The 23,537-nt window shown below is 43.5% G+C and overlaps 1 protein-coding gene across 1 annotated transcript in view; it reads left to right on the forward strand.

Moving 5' to 3' along the window:
- LOC142251359 (gamma-aminobutyric acid receptor subunit beta-4-like) overlaps positions 1 to 23,537 on the forward strand; it is a 327,605-nt gene that overhangs the window by 159,937 nt on the left and 144,131 nt on the right. Inside the window, exon 3 of the mRNA XM_075324070.1 lies at positions 18,247 to 18,314. Coding sequence (XP_075180185.1) covers positions 18,247 to 18,314 — 68 coding nt within the window. The remainder of the gene's footprint in view (positions 1 to 18,246; positions 18,315 to 23,537) is intronic.

A 23,537-nucleotide genomic window follows, 5' to 3' on the forward strand; every position in this document is an offset into this window, starting at 1 on the left:
AGGCTGAAGAGATATTTGTAGATGTAAAGCCTCTGTCACTCCAGCTCTAGCACTGCCTCCTCCAGATTGAAGTCACACAGCATAAAAGTTGCCAGTAAAGAGAAAGTAGGTGGAGCTAGGTGGGGAATAGAGCTGGAGTGACAAAGGCTTCAGATCTACTAGTAGCTCTTCAGCCTCATTTACATGTCAATTTAAGCATCGATTTCCCCGTAAAGGAGGAAGGAAGTGGCCATATAAACATATTCCTTAACTTGGGAACCCCAGGGTTCAGTTGCCACAAATATACCTGTACCTGGGCAGGGAAGGATCTCCACATCAGGTAATCTCACATACAACATTTCCACTCCAAGCCTGGAGGGGGAGCTCTACAAGTCGAGTTCAGGTGAGGTCCCCTTTAAATCCAGGTTTGGAGGCGGAGTCAGAGAGACAGTTGACAGTTGGAGAAAAGGGGACTGTGCGAGCAGAGAGTGAGGGAAGACATCAAAATGGAGAGGGAAGCGCTTAGCCCGCACAAGTAACTGTGTGACCGCCTGAGGGATCAAGAGTGAGGCAAAAGAGGAGAGACCGGGGAGGTGGAGCCAGACCGGTTCATCCCCAAGGAACAGCGCTGATTACCGGACACCAGCGTCCGAGATTGTGAGGGATCTAATCTGCCCAGCAATAAAGACCGGGGGCCAGGGAGACTGCAGATCTCCTGGCCGCAGCAGCACCTGAAGGCAAAGCCGCTACACAGAGCTTAGGGACCGCAGGGAGTACAGCAGTGCCCCTTAGAGAAGCTCCCGCCGCCTGCCATACAGGTGAAGACAGTGAGAGGGACAAGGTATAGCTACAGGCAGCCTAGTACCCAGGAGAGACACAGCGCAGCAGGGAGGCCACACAACTGACCTGGTGCAGAGATCCTGAACTGTTCCCAGATCACCCAAAAACGGTCACATCAGAAACTGAACCCATTTTTAACACCTGCAAGTAAAATCTGGTCAGAGTTAATGAATTGGTGCGACGCACTTTATTCCTTCATCTGAGGAGCCATAGGCTGCTGCACTAAAGTGACAGTTGAAAAGGCTGTGAAGAAAAACGGCCGCCATATCTGTGTACTACTAATACTGCCCTGGGGACCCCGCTTCACCTACGGGAAGCGTAAACAGCTGGCTGCCTAACCATCACCCCAGAGGTCTGACCTGCAGCCCCAGTGACCATACTGGAACCGTAGGTGGCGTCACGAAATAATTTTATTTATTTAATTTATTTTTTTTCTTTATTATTTTTTTTCTTTTATTTTTTTTTATTTTTATTATTTATTGACTTTCAGCGACCACCAGGGCCACGGAACCGGGCACAGGCCCCCGTGATATAATCCCATTAACCAACACCCGGAACAGAGTACCCCACCGTCCTGGGGCGGGTCATGCATATAAATAGTTTGGAGGTTAAATTCCTGCTGAGAGCTTCCCTTTAACCATAAATATCAATTTTTTTAAATTTCTTAAAGGGAACCTGTCACCAGATTTGGTGACTATAAGCTGTGGTCACCAGCTCTTTCTTATAAACAGCATTCTAACATGCTATATATAAGAGACCAGGCCGCTATGTAGAATGTAAAAATTACTTCATAATACTCACCTAAGGGGCAAGGCGGTGCGGTGCAGACTGCTCATATGGGTTTTTCAGTTCTCCAGGTCTGGAGTCTCCTCTTTCGGCCATCTTTGTCTTCCTTTTTCTGAAGCCTGGGTGCATGACGCATCCTACGTCATGCACACTAGCCGGCATTGAGGTCCTGCGCAGGCGCACTTTGATCCATCCCGAACAGGACAGATCAAAGTATTGTAGTGCGGGACCTCAATGCCGGCTAGTGTGCATGACATAGGATGCAGCATGCACCCAGGCTGCAGAAGAAGGAGGACAAAGATGACCGAAAGAATACAGACACCCATTCGACCAGTTTTCACCTCACCGCCCCTTAGATGAGTATTATAAAGTGATTTTTGCGTTCTACACAGTGGCCTGGGCTCTTATATACAGCATGTTAGAAAGTTGTATATAAGAGTCCACTGGTGGTGGTCGCTCTACCTATAAAGGATGTTTCCTTGTCCTTTAAACCCTTGCCTACTTCCTTTATACATGTATGGCGCGAGTCACTAGCAGGTGAGCCACCACTTGGCAGGTAATGCCTGTGGCAGGGCTTCAAAAAAGACTGTGATTTTTTTTAACCTGTGACAGCCAGTGGTCTGCTGAAGACCTCTGTGCTTCAAGGTTGTCATTATAGAGCTCCCTTGAAACCTGCCTGTGGCCGGGCTTCAAAGGAGACTGTGATTTTTGCTATATACAGCAATACTAGAATGGCACAAGCAAACAGACGATCGCAGGTTGAAGTCTCCCAAAGGGACTAATAAATACAAAAAAGTTACAAAAAAAGTTTTAAAAAATATGAAAAAATGAAAAACTTCATAAAAGTTCAAATCAACGCCTCCTTTTTCCTGCATTTAAAATAAAGTGAATAACAAAAAACACACAAATGTAGTATCGCCACATTCAATCTGATCTATCAAGATCTAAAAACAATGAACCCTGTAGATAGAAAAATATTCAAAAACTCCAAAATTACATTTCTTTTGGTCGCTGCAATACCACAAAAACTGCTGTAACAAGTGATCAAATTATCATATCGATCTGAAAATGGTATCAATAAAAACTTTTTCTCGCCCTACAAAAAAAGCCATCACAGAGCTCCATCAGTTGAAAAATAAAACGTTACGTACAGTATTTCGGAAAATGGCAACACAACCCCCCCATTTTTTTCCCCAACCTTCTGAGGTTTTTTTCTACTATGTGATTAATGAAAAAGCTAGACAAGTTTTGTATTGCCAATATCATACTGATGAGAAGAATTGCCAGGTCATTTTTACCACACAATGTACGCCGTAAAAACAATTCCCAAAAAACAATACCAGAATTATATATTTTTTTTTGCAATTTCACCACACTTGGATTTTGTTTTCCCATTTTCCTGCACATTACGTGGTAAAATCATGGGTGTCATTTACTGATTCTGGCCTCTCGCCCTGCATGTTTCAAGAGGAACATGAGAAGATTGTGTGTAGTGATGCAAATATTTGAGCAGCCACAATCAGAAGAAGATGACAGTGGGGGACAACAATTACTGCCTCAAGCTGTGGATGATAAGACGACACAGTTAGGGTACCTTCACACTTTAGCGATGCAGCAGCGATCCGACCAGCGATCTGACCTGGTCAGGATCGCCGCTGCATCGCTACATGGTCGCTGGTGAGCTGTCAAACAGGCAGATCTCACCAGCGACCAGTGAACAGCCCCCAGCCAGCAGCGACGTGCAAGCGACGCTGCGCTTGCACGGAGCCGGCGTCTGGAAGCTGCGGACACTGGTAACTAAGGTAAACATCGGGTATGGTTACCCGATGTTTACATTAGTTACCAGCGCACACCGCTTAGCTGTGTGTGCAGGGAGCAGGGAGCCTCACACACTGAGCGCTGGCTCCTTGCTCTCCTAGCTACAGTACACATCGGGTTAATTAACCCGATGTGTACAGCAGCTACATGTGCAGAGAGCCGGAGCCGGCAGCACAGGCAGCGTGAGAGCTGCGGAGGCTGGTAACTAAGGTAAATATCGGGTAACCACCTTGGTTACCCGATGTTTATCTTAGTTACCAGCCTCCGCAGCTGCCAGACGCCGGCTCCTGCTCCCTGCTCGCTTCATTTGTCGCTCTCTCACTGTCACACACAGCGATCTGTGTGTCACAGCGGGAGAGCGCCTTTGAAGAAAACGAACAGTCTGCGGCATCTGCTGAATGACCCTTACTGACGAATGGGTGTGGCTAGGGGTGTGGCTACGCGCGCCGCTTACTTTGTCCCTCTTTCCTTTCTTCAAGACTTGGGAGGTATGCATTACTGCAGAGTTGTTATAAGGTCTAACAGACCAGACAGATCTGTAGCTCTCACCACTGTATCTACAACCAGGAATGGTCATGTGTGATTATGGCCGTAACCTGGTGGTGGCTCTGAAGCTTGGGAAGCTGGCACATGTACGATGCCTGGTCCATGTGCTCAACTCAGTGGTTCAGCGGTTTCTGAAAACCCACCCAGATTTGACGGAACTAATTGTACAAGTATGTCACGTTTGCACCCATTTCTGCAAGTCAGCTACAGCTGCCTCTGGTCTATTAGTGCAGCTGAATCACTTGCAAATGCCACCTTACCAACTGGCTTACAACCTGACCACATGCTGGAACTCCAGATTATGTATGTTGGCAAGGCTCTGTGAGCAGCAAAGGCCAGTAGTTGAATACATGCTACAACATGCCGGTTGGTATTATGGGCAACCTCTGCATATAAGAACCAACATGTGGGCATAGATCTTTGACATCTGTGCGGTTCTCAAAAACTTTGAGGAATCAACCAACATGGTGAGTGGTGATGGCACCATAATCAGTGCAATGTCCTTATGTAGTATAGAACGTTTCCTAACATTTTTTCATGAATAATCCATTTTATCTTTGGTTTTGTAGGTTTTATTGTCACATCGTAAAAGTGTCGTAATACTCTGATAACATTGTCAGGGAGTCAGAGATGCCTCCAGGCATCTTCCCTATGCTTTTTCCATTGCATTTGTGAACTGTTTTCATCCATTTCACTGATTTTACTGCCCCCCTAGACCTCCTGGGAGGATCTACCGGAAAAAAGATCAAGTTTCACATTGTCCCTCGAGTTGAGGTTAACCTAGCATCTGACCTACTCCATTCGAGTAATCAGCACTCGAGCATTTTAGCATTCGCTCATCACTAGTTAAAATATTATTGGCCTGGAGAAGGAGATGAAATCAAATGATTACTGGAGTAATTTAAGCTTTCCTTTTAATATTGCTCAGAGGTCTTTAGTAAAATGAAAATCTGAATCTCGGCTTTCGTTAAAATGGGTCACCAGGGAAATGGAATTCAGAAATTTTTGGGAGCGATGGTTTTGTTATTATAGTGTTGTCATATGTTTTGTAGCATAAACAATTTACATAAGAAAAAACAGTAGACATTGATTTTGATGGACATTTTTTATTTATCATTGGGTTCTTAGTTGACTTTTTTTTTGATAAAAAGTGTAAAAGCCATCCCAGGTCAACAAGGCGTACCTTATCAGGATGATCCCTGACTTCAATAGGACTATATACAATTTTGGGGTCCAGTGTATAAGAAGTACATAACTGAACTAGAGTGTGTCAAGGTTATTCATTCGTTCACGATGGAGCAAATTTTCAATTTTTCCCTTTACCCTTTTCTTCCCTTTACCCTTTTCTTCCCTTTACCCTTTTCTTCCCTTTTTTCAAGAGCTATGTCTTATTATTTTCTATCATCATAGCCATGTAAGGTTTTTATTTTTTGTTTTTTTGCAAGATAACATTGTAATTTTAAATGATTTTATTCATTTTACCATGTAATGTACTGAAGGACAAGAAAGTACTTCCAAGTCTGGACAAATGGTGAAGGAAAAACAATTGCACCATTGTTTTTTCGGAATCGTTTTTCATTTTGCAGTGAAAGTGACTTGACAATCTGGGTATGATCTCAAAATGAGATAGTTTTTTTTCTTATTTGTAGGGGAAGTGAGAGATTTAGGCATTTACATTTTTAATTTGTCTTTTTTTTTTCTTTATAGAATTTATCATATACGTTATATTATATTTTCACAGATTGGAATTCTATTGAATTGGTGAAACCAAAGAAATTTGTTTTCAATCTCTATATGTTTTAATTTGGAAAAAGAGCGTGACAATTTATATATATATATATATATATATATATATATATATACATATAGATAAATATATTTTTATTATTAGTGAAAGCTTTTCTTTATTACTTCAAGATGATCTTCTGATGATGTTTTACTCAGTTCTACACTGTGCTCTGCTCCTTTCCTTTAGGCAGTTGGGTTCCTGCAGTTAAGCGAGCTTTACACACAACGACATCGCTAACGAGATGTCGTTGGGGTCACGGAATTTGTGACACACATCCGGCCTCGTTAGCGACGTCGTGGCATGTGAAACGCAGGAACAACGGTTAACGATCAAAATTACTCACCTAATCGTTGATCGTTGACACGTCGTTGTAATCCCAAATATCGTTGCTGTTGCAGGACGCAGGTTGTTCGTCGTTCCTGTGGCAGCACACATCGCTATATGTGACACCGCAGGAACGAGGAACCACATCGTACCTGCGGCCGCCGGCAATGAGGAAGGAAGGAGGTGGGCGGGATGTTACGGCCACTCATCTCTGCTCCTCCGCTTCTATTGGGCGGCCGCTTAGTGATGCCGCTGTGACGCCGCACGAACCGCCCCCTTAGAAAGGAGGCAGTTCGCTGGCCACAGCGACGTCGCTAGGCAGGTAAGTTTGTGTGACGGGTGTCAGCGATGTTGTGCGCCACGGGCAGCGATTTGCCTGTGACGCACAACCGACGAGGACGGGTGCTTTCACCAGCGACATCGCTGCGTGTAAAGCAGACTTTAGACCAAAGTTTTAAGGCCTCCTGCCTGTATTTCCCATGATGTCTCTGGCTCTTTCGAGCCAGAGTGGGTCAATTCTCCACATGTTGTTCTCTGAGTCATATATAAGGGCAGCCAGTTATAGAGGTCAGTGGCACGTAATGTCCTTTGGATATAAAACTCCCTAGATTCATGCTGCAGAATCTCCAGCGAATTTCTAAGACATGAAGCATCACTTTGCTTTCCCATTTCTCCTACTTGTGATTGGAACAAGGAAGAAACACCTTTGACGCTATTTATTTCTATATAATAGAAGCTTTATTATTCAGTGCAGTAGCTTAATGCTTCCATAGAATTTTCCCCAAAACATTGAAATTGTTCAAAGCCATCCTAAAGTTGGTAACGGCAAACTTTTTAGTATTTTGCTTCCAATACAGGAAGGATAGTCCTCTTGATCTGGATGTACGAAAAGTTCCTTGGAGGCTTGGATTAGTCTCAATTATTTCCTCTAGTGTCAAAGTACAATAGGGTCCCATCTCTCGTTGCAATAATTCCATACTGGCCAAGTAGAGTGTGATTCACCATCTCAATGCAAATTATGGGAGAATCTGTTTCAAGAAAGCCAAATTTGATAACCTATAGAGTGAGGTCATGTTGTTCTACTGACTTCTAAAGAATAATCTCACACCAAACAAATACCTTAAGTCAGATGAGAAGATAGAGTTTCAGCTACGATTTTAGAAAAGATAGGGTAATGGTAGTGGGAGGAGGAAGAAATGAGTAGGGCAGACATGGTTGAAGGTCAAGAGACAGAATGGCTTTGAGCAAGGAAAGGAGAGGACATAAGCCTAGGTGCTAGGGCCAATCCTAAAGCGCGAGGCCACCTCTGCAGGTCTGGAGCACAAAGCTGACCCGGTCGGGCTAGCTAAAGCTGTCAGAAGATCAAATGGACAAAGTTGGAAGGGGGAAGACTAAACTATCCCAAAGTACTGAAGACATGTCAGAGCAGTTAGGAAGAGAGAGTACTGTATCCATGTCTGCCCACAATAATCATTTAAAATCTGGGTTTCCTTATTGTTTATACTTGTTGTCTTGGCTAAAACAGGGTCTCTTTTGGCATTGACCAATATCCAAAAATCCAAATAAACCTTATATATGATAAGTTCTGAATTTGGAATGACAACATACCGTATATATACTTGAGTATAAGCCGAACCGAGTATAAGCCTAGGCACCTAATTTTGGACTTATGGATTCTAGTATAAGCCTAGCGTTGGAAATGCAGCACATACTGGTAGTAATGTGCCCATATTGTGCCCTGTAGTAATGTGCCCATATTGTCTCCTGTAGTAATGTGCCCATATTGTCTCCTGCAGTAATGTGCCTATGTTGTCCCCTGTATTAATGTGCCTATGTTGTCCCCTGTAGTAATGTGCCCATATTGTCCCCTGTAGTAATGTGCCCATATTGTCCCCTGTAATAATGTGCCCATATTGTCCCCTGTAGTAATGTGCCCATATTGTCCCCTGTAGTAATGTGCCCATATTGTCTCCTGTAGTAATGTGCCCATATTGTCCCCTGTAGTAATGTGCCCATATTGTCTACTGTAGTAATGAGCTCATATTGTCCCCTGTAGTAATGTTCCCATATTGTCTGCTGTAGTAATGTGCCCATATTTTCCCCTGTAGTAATGTGCCCATATTGTCTCCTGTAATAATCGGCCCATATTGTCTGCTGTAGTAATGAGCTCTCTAGTAATGTGCCATCCTTTAGTAATGTCCTCATTGTGGACCCCTTCTTGTCCTCTATTATGCTGTTGATCACATACACACACACACACACACACACACGCACACACAAAAACAAATATTCTCACTTGTCCTCCATTCCCGTGGTGTCCTCTTACCTGCTTCCGCAGGCACATAAACCCCTTGATGATCGCGGCCAGTGCTGGGGCTGCCACTGTTGTCTTCTGCGCTTTACTGCAGTTGAATGCTTTGCAGCACTGCAAATAATTCAGGTGAAGTAAAGTGCTGACAGCAGTGGCAACGCCTGCATCGGCCGCAATCACCAAGAGGTCTAAGTGCCTGCGGTCCGCAAGAAGCAGGTAAGAGGACATCGCGGGAATGGAGGACAGGTGAGAATAATTTTTTGTAGGACCCTCACTCGAGTATAAGCTTAGGGGGGCATTTTCAGCATAAAAATGGGCTTAAAAACTTGCCATGTACTCTAGTATATACAGTAATTACTTTAGCGTGAACATGCACGTATGCTTTATAGACAGAGGGAGGGCCTTATAATAATCCTTGGTGGGTCCAATTTCTTAAAAAAGACAAAGAAGCGGAAGGCACCTTCAATAAGACTTTTTCTAAAAGAAAGATGATCCAAACTACAGTATGCTGAACTTGCATATAGCAAAGTAACACAATATGTGATACCATATGTCCCTGAAGAGTCAGTTTATTCACTTAATGCATCTGGATTGGTTCCAAAGCAATCTGGTCTCTGTGAAGAGATTGGTTCCCCAAGAACATATCTACAAAATAAAAAAAACATTACAAGGGAAATGCTCTTTCTTTACCCATGTTAGAGGCAAGATGGACTAAGGAACCGACATATATCAAGCATATACTTTTAGAGATATTTAAATGAATCATATGAATTACAATATGGATTATTCAAAACAGCCAGAATAAATGAAGATATAAAATATTTTAAAATACTCCTACCCAGTAAGGAATCAAATACAAGTTGAAATGTGTTGCTCATTCCAATTTAAATAAATTATTATTATTAATAATAATAATAATAATAATAATAATAATAATAATAATAAAAAAATCTGCCATGTGTGTAAAAGAGAAATAACACCATTTCTGGCCATTATATGGCTGATATCCTGTATTTTTACCAGTTTTCCAATTTTTAGTTGTCTCTGAGCTAGTGGGTGGAAACTATCTGTTATGATGTCTTTTATACACAGCACACAGAGGCATTAGGGATTCTTGCTCTTCTTTCTAAAGGGTGCTTTACACGCTGCGACATCGCTAACGATATATCGTCAGGGTCACGTCGTTAGTAACGCACATCCGGCGCCGTTAGCGACATCGCAGCGTGTGACACCAAGGAGCGACGATCAACGAGCGCAAAAACGTGAAATATCGTTGCTCGTTGACACGTCGTTCATTTCCTTAATATCTTTGCTGCTGCAGGTACGATGTTGTTCGTCGTTCCTGCGGCAGCACACATCGCTATGTGTGACACCGCAGGAATGACGAACATCTCCTTACCTGCGTCCACCAGCAATGAGGAAGGAAGGAGGTTGGCGGCATGTTCCGGACGCTCATCTCCGCCCCTCCTCTGCTATTGGACGGCTGCCGTGTGACGTCGCTGTGACACCGCACGAACCGCCCCCTTAGAAAAGAGGCGGTTTGCCGGCCACAGTGACGTCGCAGGGAAGGTAAGTCTGTGTGATGGGTGTTAGCGTTGTGCACCACGGGCAGCGATTTGCCCGTGACGCACAACCGACAGGGGCGGGTACGCTCGCTAGCGATATCGGTACCGATATCGCAGCGTGTAAAGTACCCTTAAGTAGCACTTTTAGGCTGCGTACCCACGATCAGGGTTCACAGCGATTTGGGCGCCGTGTGTTTTCACTGCTTCTAAAACACTGCGTTGTACAATACAAGTACAGTGGATGGGATTTCTATAAAACTTATGCCTACTGTGCTTGTTTTTCCTGCAGCATAAACTGACATGTGGTGCATCTTCCCGAGCCCCAGCGTGTGAATTTATTGCTGCGGAACCACAAGTGTTCTCCGCAGGGAGAACAGAGAGATAGACCGAAATGGCCTGAACCCTGATTGTGGGCCGCTGCGGTCTCCTGCAGAGAGCACTTGCGGATTTAGCGTGTCTGGATCATGGGCATGTAGCGTTACAGAAGCAGCAGCAGAATGGAGGACAATGGAAGTTATTATACATCACCACTGAGTTGTGTGGCTTGGAATCCAGCACTGACATTAGATAAAACATTTGCTAAAAACTATAGCAAGATCTTCCCATCCCTCGATGTGCTGAGTATTCCTCATTCCTGCGCCCCTTCTATTTAGATAGATAGGCTCAGTATCCTGATACATAATGGAAATGTCAGGTATAAAAACAGCTTAAATACACCTAGATCAAATATAATGTAGAATAAAAAATGATGCATAAAAATTCTACATGAAGTAGATAGCAACACATGTATAAAAAACATAGGATACTTCATTAACATTTTTTTATAAAATAAGTCTAAAAACCATCCCACCCTGACAAGGTTTAGCCATCCAGGATGATTTTTACTCTCGTAGCTCACCTTACTGTGTGCCAACAGACCTCAAAGTAGACAGGGCCTGAGAAGGACCTGTGCTGACCGTATTTAACACCTTCCCCGGGAAAGCTCAGTATATAATGTGCTCAGCCCAAAGGGGGCAGCTGCACCCCTGTCACAGGGTCCTTCTCCAGTATCACACAATCAACAGAGTGAGAGATGAGTGAGCAATCCAAAGAACATTTATTCCATGCAATTCAGAAGGTCCATAAAATAATCCACCACACAGAGAGTAAAGTAGTCCAGTAAGCAATAAATGTACAAGCCTCACTTGGGGCGCGGACCGTAGCCCAGCTTCACCCACAGAGGATAAATCTTCCTGCTTGTCTCTTGTCCTCAGACAGACTGAATAATCCCCCAGGTAAGCAGAGAGGTTGAGTGGATTCCAGGACCCCCTCCCCCAGACCTAGGGACAGAAGCACTGAAGGGGGTGAATAACCTGCAGACAGGACAATGTACACACAAGGCAACACTCCCAACATCTGAACTTACACAACCCACCATATCCCACCATCACAACCCCTACATTTACTGAGTACAAGAAACTGAAACAAAAAAAAAAATGTGGGCCAGAACACCTGTTAGTATAAGCGTAATACGTAGGTGCACATTCACACTGTGGCCATTAACAGACAAATATGACCAGGAATAAATACAATGCATAGAAACATTACAGTAAGTAAATAGTTACACATGCAAAACACATACTTAGCCCATTTTTTTTTTGTTTTACCTAAGTCTATGGTACTCAGTCAGCACATTTAGGGTAGTAGCCCTTCACCACCAGGCCATTTCCAGTTTTTGTTTTTTCCTCCCTTTCTTCCAAGAGTCATAACCTTTTTTTATTTTTCCATCAATATAGCCATATGAGGACTTGTTGTTTGCAGGATGAGTTGTACTTTTGAATGACAATATTCATTTTACTATATAATGTACTGGAAAATGAGAAAAAAAAATGTAACTACATCTCAAAAAGATTGCAACTCCAAAATTGTTTTGTTTTTTTTACCCTGTTCACTATATGGCAAAACTGACCTGGCATTGTAATTCCCCATCCAATTCAGTACATATGTACAGTGCCTTGCAAAAGTATTCAGCTCTCTTGAATTTTCAACCTTTCCCCACATTTCAGGCTTCAAACATAAAGATAAAAATGTTACTGTTATAGTGAAGAATCAACAACAAGTGGGACACAATTGTGAAGTTGAGCAAAATGTATTGCTTATTTTAAACTTTTGTAAAAAATAATAAACTGAAAAGTGGGGCGTGCAATATTATTCATCCCCTTTACTTTCAGTGCAGCAAACTCACTCCAGAGGTTCATTGAGGATCTCTGAATGATCCAATGTTGTCCTAAATGACTGATGATGATAAATATAAGCCACCTGTGTGTAATCAAGTCTCCGTATAAATGCACCTGCTCTGTGATAGTCTTATTGTTCTGTTTAAAGCACAGAGAGCATCATGAAGACCAAAGAACACAACAGGCAGGTCCGTGATACTGTTGTGGAGACATTTAAAGCCGGATTTGGTTACAAAAAGATTTCCAAAACTTTAAACATCCCAAGGAGCACTGTGCAAGCGATCATATTGAAATGGAAGGAGTATCATACCACTGCAAATCTACCAAGACCCGGCCGTTCATCCAAACTTTCATTTCAAACAAGGAGTAGACTGATCAGAGATGCAGCCAAGAGGCCCATGATCACTCTGGATGAACTGCAGAGATCTACAGCTGAGGTGGGAGAGTCTGTCCATAGGACAACAATCAGTCGTACACTGCACAAATCTGGCCTTTATGGAAGAGTGGCAGGGAGAAAGCCATTTCTCAAAGATATCCATAAAAAGCGTTGTTTAAAATTTGCCACAAGCCACCTGGGAGACACCAAACATGTGGAAGTAGGTGCTCTGGTCAGATGACACCAAAATCAAACTATTTGGGCACAATGCCAAATGTTATGTTTGGCGTAAAAGAAACAGAGCTCATCACCCTGAACACACCATCCCCACTGTCAATCATGGTGGTGGCATCATCATGGTTTGGGCCTGTTTTTCTTCCGCAGGGACAGGGAAGATGGTTAAAATTGATGGGAAGATGGATGGAGGAAAATACAGGACCATTGTTGAAGAAAACCTGTTGGAGTCTGCAAAAGACCTGAGACTGGGACGGAGATTTGTCTTTCAACAAGACAATGATCCCAACCATAAAGCAAAATCTGCAATGGAATGATTCACAAATAAATGTATCCAGGTGTTAGAATGGCCAAGTAAAAGTCCAGACCTGAATCCAATCGAGAATCTGTGGAAAGAGCTGAAAACTGCTGTTCACAAACACTCTCCATCCAACCTCACTCAGCTCCAGCTGTTTACAAAGGAAGAATGGGCAAGAATTTCTGTCTCTCGATGTGCAAAACTGATAGACACATACCCCAAGCAAATTGTGCTGTAATCGCAGCAAAAGGTGGCGCTACAAAGTATTAACTTAAAGGGGATGAATAATATTGCACGCCCCACTTTTCAGCTTATTATTTTTTCTAAAAGTTTAAAATAAGCAATAAATTTCGTTCAACTTCACAATTGTGTCCCACTTGTTGTTGATTCTTCCAGAACATTAACATTTTTATCTTTATGTTTGAAGCCTGAAATGTGGGAAAAGGTTGAAGAATTCAAGGGGGCAGAATACTTTCGCAAGGCACTGTAGATACCAAACATGTGTCATTTTTTTCTTTATTTAAATGTTTCTTTATTTTTCAATATTTAAAAAAAACTTTTTTTTATTAAACTTTTTACTGTATATATTAGTCCCCTTAGGTGACTTGAAGCTGTGAACGTCTGATTGCTTGTGCTGTACAAGCAGGGCATCAGAGTCAATACTGTTCTGTATAGTAGAAATCACAAAATCCTATGAATGCCAGCCATGGACTGTGGTTCATAGGAGTATCATAATGACAGGAATGAGGGTCTTCAGCAAACCCCCATCTGTCTTGATAAGCCATCGGCGATCACATGACGTGCAAGCTGATGGGCAGAAGGAATGATGTGCTCCTCAACAGCCCACTGTCAAAGATTAATAGCATGATTTAACTGGTTAATAGCTGCCATTGAATCTCTAATCTTCCCGCGGCTGGTAGAGGCACATGTTGGCTGATTCAATTGGCTGTCATGTGTCGGGAAAGATGTGCGCTCGGCATTCAAGCCTGCATCAAAGGCAGGAACACAGCATATGATGTACGTTTACGTCATATGTTGTGAAGGGGATTAATGATAAAACAGATTCATGTCTATCAAGTTTTACCATAGCAAAAAGCCCAAGGAGTCCTAGCTAACCATTTTTGATCCATAGAGTAGGGAAGTCCATTCTGACCTCCATATGAAATCAAACAATACCAACACTAATTTATTTTTAAAAATTATAAACAAATTTGTGGGACTTGTTACTTGATTGTTTAGAATCCAATACCACAAAGCAGTTCTAGAGAGAATTACATTTTTACATGGAAAAAAAACCCCGAAAACATGGAAAACCACACTAATGAAATTTGAGTACCGCAAACTATCTAAAATAGTGAATTATTTGTGTACTTTTCTAGGATATGAAATACTAGTACCCTGTTTCCCCAAAAATAAGAAAATAAGACCAACTCCAAAAATAAGCCCTGGTAGGATTTTTGGGGCTTTTTTGCATATGCATAAAATATAAGCCCTATTCTAAAAATAAGCCCTAGTTGTGATTCCATAAGGAAGCAAATAATAAAATGATAAAGAATACAACAGGACTATTTATTAAAGAAAGCAGACATTCCCCCCCCCCCAAAAAAAATTGCGCTCACCAGACCTCAAACAATTACAGTTGATAAGTGTCGATGGTGGATGGGCTCTCACACAGAGATCTCTGTCGCTCTCAGGTCCATTTCACTGCAGCTCTCACAAGCAGATCGGGTACCAGTATCACTCTGTGTGAGTGATACTGTTTCCAGTAACCAGGGGGAGCCAATCACTGTAGAACGCAGGGGGACCTGACAGCAATGCAGATTTGTATGTGAGAGCCCATTCACTTGCCAGCTCTAATTGTTTGGGGTTCGGTAAGTGCGATTCTTTTAAGGGGTGTCTGCTTTCTTTTGGGGTAAACTTAGTACATAGAGAATAAAAAATGTAGACAGGTAATTTAAACCTTTGTATATATGATCTGTACACACCAATATAGGACTGATTCTGCATCATGAGAATAGCGGATCAGATAAGAACTTGTGCATCTGAACCAGTACTAGGATTAACACGAAATGTTGATGTCGCAGAATGCGATGACTGGTTATATATGAATAAATGTTGATTTTATTTTTTTTTTGCTCAAGAATAAATGTGGATTGTTGTTCATGGGAAAATATAAGAAGCCCCCTGAAAATAAGCCCTAGCGCATCTTTTAGAGCAAAAAATAATATAAGACCCTGTCTTATTTTCAGGGAAACATCACTCTGTGATTGCAGACTTGTGAATCCTCACAGTGTGAACAACTCACACTGTCAGGATTCTCCAGTGTTGACAGAAAGAATGGGTGGTCACGTGAATGCAAGTATGCGATTTGCATACGCCTAGCCATAATTTGGCTTGATGTGCTCTACCTCGCTCAATACAAGGAACTGAGAAAGGCCACGCATGCTTAGTTAGAATGTGACGAGAAGTACAACTCTCTCTGCCGACACCGGAGGATGCTGGACCGGAAAACCATAACTTTTTTTTTCTATCGTCTGTCATACAAAGTCTTGCTTTTGGTGAAACAAGTTATGATTTTGAATAACACCCTCTATTTTACCATATAATATCCTGCAAAAAAAATCCAAACATTGCAAAATGGTGAAAAAACTGAATTCTATGATGGTCTTTTGTGTTTTGTTTTTATGAAATTGAGAGTACAGTAAAAATTACCTACTAATATGATTCTCCATCCAGGTCAGCATGATTACTGTGACACCAAACTGGCATAGTGGTTTTCTAAGTGATGAAGAAAAAGAAAAATCTCTATTTTTTTTTTTTTAAATTTTGTTTTTAGTGTATCACCATTTTCTGAGAACTATAACTTTATATTTTTTTAGTGAAAGGACTTTCGTAAGGGTATTTTGGGGGGTGCATCAAGCTGATATTTTTTAATAATACCAATTTGGTGTATATACAATGTTTTGATTGCTTTTATTGCATTTTGTGTGTGTGGGGGGAATTGTGTTGACCAAAAAACTCCAATACTGAGTGGTCACTGCAGCAGATGGACTGTCCGAACATTTTTTCATCCATTGACTCATAACAATGGATCAATTAAAAACGGGTTAAACTCGGATGGAAAACTGAAGTACAAAGCATCTCTTCCATGTTTTATACATATTCCCCTAGACTTTAATGGCCAAGTCTCATCCACAAAATGGATGAGAATAAGACATGTTCTGAGTCTCAGGAACAGTAGACACATTCTGTGTATGTATGGATCATGAAACTCAATAGATCCATGTGCTGTCTGATAAAAAGATGTACGGCACTAGAACATGAGGACATGTCATGTACAGTCATGGCCAAAAGTTTTGAGAATGCTACAAATATTAATTTTTACAAAGTCTACTGCTTAAGTTTTTCTAATGGCAATTTGCATATACTCCAGAATGTCATAAAGAGTGATCAGCTTAACAGCAATTACTTGCAAAGTCAATAGTGGCTAAGAAAATGAACTTTAACCCCCAAAACACATTTCAACATCATTGCATTCCTGTCTTAAAAGGAGCGCCTAACAGTGTTTTAGTGATTGTTCCATTAACACAGGTGTGGGTGTTGATGAGGACAGGGCTGGCAATCAATCAGTCATGATTAAGTAAGAATGACACCACTGGACACTTTAAAAGGAGGCTGATGCTTGGTATCATTGTTTCTCTTCAGTTAACCATGGTTATCTCTAAAGAAACACGTGCAGCCATCATTGCTCTGCACAAAAATGGCCTAACAGGGAAGAGTATCGCAGCTGCAAAGATTGCACCTCAGTCAACAATCTATCGCACCATCAAGAACTTCAAGGAGAGAGCTTCCATTGTTGCCAAAAAGGCTCCAGGGCGCCCAAGAAGGACCAGCAAACGCCAGGACCGTATCTTAAAAGTGTTTCAGCTGCGGGATCGGACTACCAGCAGTGGCGAGCTAGCTCAGCAATGGCAGCAGGCTGGTGTGAGTGCTTCTGCACGCACTGTGAGGCGGAGACTGCTTGAGCAAGGCCTGGTTTCAAGGAGGGCAGCAAAGAAGCCACTTCTCTCCAGAAAAAACATCAGGGACCGACTGATATTCTGCAAAAGGTACAGGGAGTGGACTGCTGAGGACTGGGGTAAAGTCATTTTCTCAGATGAATCCCCTTTTCTATTGTTTGGGACATCTGGAAAACAGCTTATTAGGAGAAGAAGAGGTGAGCGCTACCACCAGTCTTGTCTCATGCCAACTGTTAAGCATCCTCAAACGATTCATGTGTGGGGTTGCTTCTCAGCCAAGGGAATCGGCTCACTCACAGTCTTGCCTAAAAACACAGCCATGAATAAAGAATGGTACCAGAATGTCCTCCAAGAGCAACTTCTCCCAACTGTCCAAGAGCAGTTTGGCGCCCAACAATGCCTTTTCCAGCATGATGGAGCACCTTGCCATAAAGCAAAGGTGATCACTAAATGGCTCATGGAACAAAACATAGAGATTTTGGGTCCATGGCCTGGAAACTCCCCAGATCTTAATCCCATTGAGAACTGGTGGGCAATCATCAAGAGACGGGTGGACAAACAAAAACCAACAAATTATGGCAAAATGCAAGCATTGCTTATGCAAGAATGGACAGCTATCAGCCAGGATTTGGTCCAGAAGTTGATTGAGAGCATGCCAGGGAGAATTGCAGAGGTCCTGAAGAAGAAGGGTCAACAATGCAAATATTGACTTGCTGCATTAACTCATTCTAACTGTCAATATAACCTTTTGGTACTCATAATATGATTGCAATTATATTTCTGTATGTGATGTAAACATCAGACAAACACAATTAAAAACCAGAGGGCAACAGATCATGTGAAAATATAATTTTGGTGTCATTCTCAAAACTTTTGTCCATGACTGTAGATATCTAAATGTAGCCTAAAAATCAGCACTATGTCAGTTATACTGGTAGTTAAGAAGACAGAATAAACTGCTCCTGTCTTCTCCTCGGTCCTCATCTGTCTCTGACAACTGAAGACCAACCTGCATCTATACACACCACCACGTATCTTAAAATATGTGAATGCATTACAGAATTATAAAACATGAATATTTTACTAATAATCCCCCAAATTATTGCTAATAATCATAATAATATTTTCTTCTTTTTGTTTTTCAGGTCCTCCGGTCACTGTGGGGATGAGTATACATATATCCAGCATTGACCAAATATCTGAGGTCAATATGGTGAGTATAATTAAGCCATTGGCTAATTATTAATGGGAAGTTACATTGTTCATTCGTTATTACATCCCCTTTTTTTTGTTGTATACTATTTAAATAAGTAAAAAACTTTGAAAAGATGCAGTTATTATAAAGTAAAAATGTACATTGTTTGCTTACTTTTATCATTGCTGCCTTCTAAATTGACTAAATTAATTATTAATTATTAATAATTCTAAATTATTATTATTATTTATTAATATAGCGACATTTATTCCATTGCGCTTTACATGTGAAAGGGGTATACATAGTAGGAACAAGTATAATAATCATAAACAATACAAGGCACAGACATGTACAGGAGGAGAGAGGTCCCTGCCCGCGAAAGCTCACAATCTACAGGGGATGGGTGGGGATACAGTAGGTGAGGGTAGAGTTGGTCGTGCGGCGCTGCATCAGACTGAGGGTTACGGCAGGTTGTAGACTTGTTGGAAGAGGTGGGTCTTCAGGTTCCCTTTGAAGCTTGTCAAGGTAGGCGAGAGTCTGATATGTTGTGGCAGAGCATTCCAGAGTATGGGGGAGGCACGGGAGAAATCTTAGATGGTGGGAAGAGGAGAGGGGAGTTGTCTATCACCCTACGTTTGCACTCCATTCTGTTAATGATCTAAGTAACCTCTTCTATAATCCAAACCTGCCATTCTGCCATTTAGTTGAGTATATATATCAGTGTTAAAGCTCATATCTAGGTTTGGCATGAAAGTCTGTAGTCACTCTCTGTGACTGCAGACTTGTGTATTCTCACATCGTGAAAAGTGCATGCTATCAGGATTCTCGCTGGTAGTGAGACCAGGCAGTCATGTCACCACAAGTGTCTAATATGTATACTCTTGGACACATTCTGACTAGACTTGCTAAATACAAGTGAATTGAGTGAAGCCATGCAAGTCTAGTTGGAATGTGGCCAAGTTAGGCATATCACAATTGGAGGACTTTCAAGCCAAACCCAGACAAACGCCTTTAAATTTTGTGTTCCCTTTCAGTGGATCATAATTTCTATTATATTACCATGCCGTAAATTGCATTGGTTTCTTTGATGTATATTTTACATTCACAATTAATTAGCAAGGCAGAAGGATTAACTAACTTGCATAAATACCTGCTGGCCTAGCCACTTGATTAGAGATTTATTAAATGTCATTGATCTATATGGTGCCTAGAGATGAAAGGGGCAAATTAGAGTTTGCTAAGCAAAAATATTTTTGCTGCTATCCTATGCGCAGTATGAAAGTTCCCTTATTATCATACATTTATGAGGAACACCATGGTACCTTAGTCTAAACCCCTTCATGACTGGATGATTTTCATTCTTGTCCATTCCTTTTTATGTTCTTCTTGGAGGAACCAAAACTTTTTTATTTTTCAGAAATAGCTGTACTAGGGTATGTCTTAACTTCAGCTCTAAACCATGGTAATGATGGCTCCACGCAAGACCTATGTGACGCCCTGGACTAGCCAGGTAGTCACAGACAGGCCCTTGCACAAACACCAGTCCCCTAAAAAGGTAACAGCAGCGAACCTAAAAACCCTGAGTCACCCCTCTCAGGCTTTGACGTTCACACCCGGGGGGTGGAGCCAGGTGGTTGGCCACGCTCACCGAGGAGTTTGGATAGCCTTAGGTGGGACAAGCAAGCAGATGAAGTTAGGGAGGAGAGGAGAGCAGTCTAGGAGGTGAAAGGAGAGGAGTTAGTAGGAGAAAACGTCTGTCGGGAATCTGGGCTGTAGCCCGGATACCCTGTGGCCAGGAGGCAGATGGTGGTTGCCGCCTGCAGGAGCCGGGAAGACGGCTGGTGGAACCGTAATGGACCAGGACAGAGTAGTGGCCCGCCGGTACCGAACCAGGGAACCAACTGGAAATTGGAGCACCAGGAGGGGTACTCAGACCCAGAACGAGGCCCAGAAGCCACTGGACCGAGTCAAATTCACTGATTGGGGTCTGGACCTTAGGTTCTTTCCCACCCAAGTCCCGACTGAAGACAACAGCCCAACGAGGGGGATAAAAAGCCACCGCTCAGTCAGAGAGATCCCACGGGCAAGCGTCTGTGGGCAAACGGGGTCTCCCGACACACACAAAGCCGGGGAGCGGACTTCCGTCGCTGAAGCGCAGGCAGTCAAAATCTACAAACTAGGTGGAGGAGAAAGGCGGGGACCACCAAACCGGGTGGGGGACCAGACGCAGCCGGCTGCGGGCACCGACCACCATCTTTTTGGTTTACTAGAGACTCCGGTGTATCTGTCATAGTGAGTACAACAGTGCCTTCGGGCCGCGCACCGCCCCGCATCACGCCAACACGCCCGCACCCCCACATCCTAACCCCAACAACCGGGCCCCGGTACCATCAACCTGGCTGCGCAACACTGTCCCTGGGAGCCTAGTCAACGGCAGCGGTGGTGTCCACACTCACCACGACCCGTGGGTAGCGTCACAAACTTAAACCCAAAACCACGGCTCCGGCCGTGAACCTCCCCACCGAAACCCCCTCACGTTGTGCCAGCCTCCCTTCAGAGCGACGTGACCCCCGGGTCTGGAGGCGCTCGAGCCACCCACCGACGAGCCCAGATCCGAGCGGCTCGGCTATATGACAAAAATTCTTTCGTTCCTCCTGTGACATGGGAGAGGTAGCTCTGAGCAGCAGGCTATACTGCCAAGGACAAGAGAAATTCTCTGGCTACATCTGTACATGCTGTTCTTCTTTACAGGTACAATGCACTGGTACATAGAGATACAGCTCAATTAACTAGTACAGCTGTATGTACTAACTAACTAACTGTATATATATATATATATATATATATACAGAGAGAGAGAGAGTATGTGTATATATATATATATATATATATACTGTGTATATATATATATATATATATATATATATATATAGTTAGTTAGGTAGGTAGTTTATTTATATATTACATAGCTCTTTACCATTATGTAAAGCGGGCTTTACACACTGCGATATCGGTCCCGATATCGCTAGTGTGGGTACCCGCACCCATCTGTTGCGCTACAAAGGGCAAATCGCTGCCCGTGCCGCACAACATCGCCCAGACCCGGCACACATACTTACCTGCCCGGCGATGTCGCTGTGACCGGCGAACCGCCTCCTTTCTAAGGGGGCGGTCCGTGCGGCGTCACAGCGACGTCACTGAGCGGCCGCCCAATAGAAGCGGAGGGGTGGAGATGAGCAGGACGTAACATCCCGCCCACCTCCTTCCTTCCGCATAGCGGCCGGGAGGCAGGTAAGGAGAGGTTCCTCATTCCTGCGGTGTCACACGGAGCGATGTGTGCTGCCGCAGGAACGAGGAACAACCTCGTTACTGCTGCAGTAACGATTTTTGAGAATGGACCCCCATGTCACCGATGAGCGATTTTGCACGTTTTTGCAACGATGCAAAATCACTCATCGGTGTCACACGCAACGGCATCGCTAATGCGGCCGGATGTGCGTCACCAATTCCGTGACCCCAACGAGTTCGCATTAGCGATGTCGTAGTGTGTAAAGCCCCCTTATGTGTGTGTGTGTGTGTGTATATATGTGTGTGTGTGTGTGTATGTACGTATGTCCGCTAAAGGAATCCGCACCGTCGCATTTACAATCACAAAATTTTGAACAGACACTCATGTGACTCAGGGAACGTCATTGACTATGTTTTGACAGAAAAAGTTAACTCTGCGCTTTACAGTTAGGGGCACTTTGCACACTGCGACATCGCAGCTGCAATGTCGGTGGGGTCAAATAGAAAGTGACGCACATCCGGCATCGCAGTCGATATCGTAGTGTGTAAATCCTTTTTGATACGATTTTCGAGCGCAAAAACGTCCAAATCGTATCATTGGTGTTGCGTCGGTCATTTCCATAATTTAGGAAGGCCCGATGTTACGATGTTGTTCCTCGTTCCTGCGGCAGCACACATCGCTGTGTGTGAAGCCACAGGAGCGAGGAACATCACCTTACCTGCGTCCTGCGGCTCACGCCGGCTATGCGGAAGGAAGGAGGTGGGCGGGATGTTTACGTCCCGCTCATCTCTGCCCCTCCGCTTCTATTGGCTGCCTGCCGTGTGATGTCACTATGACGCCGCACGACCCGCCCCCTTAATAAGGCGGGTCGCCGGCCAGAGCGACGTCGCAGGGCAGGTGAGTGCATGTGAAGCTGCTGTAGCGATAATGTTCGCTACGGCAGCTATCACTAGATATCCCACCTGCGACGGGGGCGGGGCCTATCGCGCTCGGCATCGCAGGCATCGGCTTGCGATGTCGTAGTGTGCAAAGTGCCTCTTCCTCTCCAAAAAGTCTGCCTCCATTAAAGTGAGTGGAACTGCAAGCTACAGGCTATTAATAGCAGCTGTGAGTGGTTGCTATAGGAACAAAGGAATTTGTTAGTATAAGAAGCTTATGTGTGAGGCAATAAGATGTCAGTGGGGAGACGGATAGAGACAGAGAGACAGACTGAGAGACAGACAGACAAGCATAGACAGACAGGGAAAGAGACAGAGAAAAACAGACAGAGGCAGATAGGAAATAAAAGACAGACAGACAGAAACAGACAGAAAAAGACACATGGAGAAAGAGACAGAAATAGACAGACAGATAGAGGCAGACAGGGAAAGAGACAGAGACAAAACGACTGAGACAGACAGGGGAAAAAGACAGACAGACAGGGAAAGAGACAGACAGGGAAAGAGACAGACAGGGAAAGAGACAGACAGGGGAAAAGAGACAGGAGAAAAGACAGACAGGAGAAAAGACAGACAGGGGAAAAGACAGACAGGGGAAAAGACAGACAGGGGAAAAGACAGACAGGGGAAAAGACAGACAGGGGAAAAGACAGACTGGGGAAAAGACAGACTGGGGAAAAGACAGACAGGGGAAGAGACAGACAAGGGAAAAGACAGACAGGGGAAGAGACAGACAGAGACAGACAAAAACATACAGAGACAGACCTGGAATGAGACAGACCTAGAAAGAGACAGACGAGAAAGAGACAGACCTGGAAAGAGAGAGACCTGGTAAGAGACAGATGGGGAAAGAGACAGACGTGGAAAGAGACAGACTTGGAAAGAGACAGACTGGGAAAGAGACAGACGTGGAAAGAGACAGACGTGGAAAGAGACAGACGGGGAAAGAGACAGACGGGGAAAGAGACAGCCAGGGGAAAAGAGACAGGAGAAAAGACAGACAGGAGAAAAGAC

The sequence above is a fragment of the Anomaloglossus baeobatrachus genome, chromosome 9, assembly GCF_048569485.1.
Source record: "Anomaloglossus baeobatrachus isolate aAnoBae1 chromosome 9, aAnoBae1.hap1, whole genome shotgun sequence".
In the NCBI taxonomy this organism is placed as follows: Eukaryota; Metazoa; Chordata; class Amphibia; order Anura; family Aromobatidae; genus Anomaloglossus; species Anomaloglossus baeobatrachus.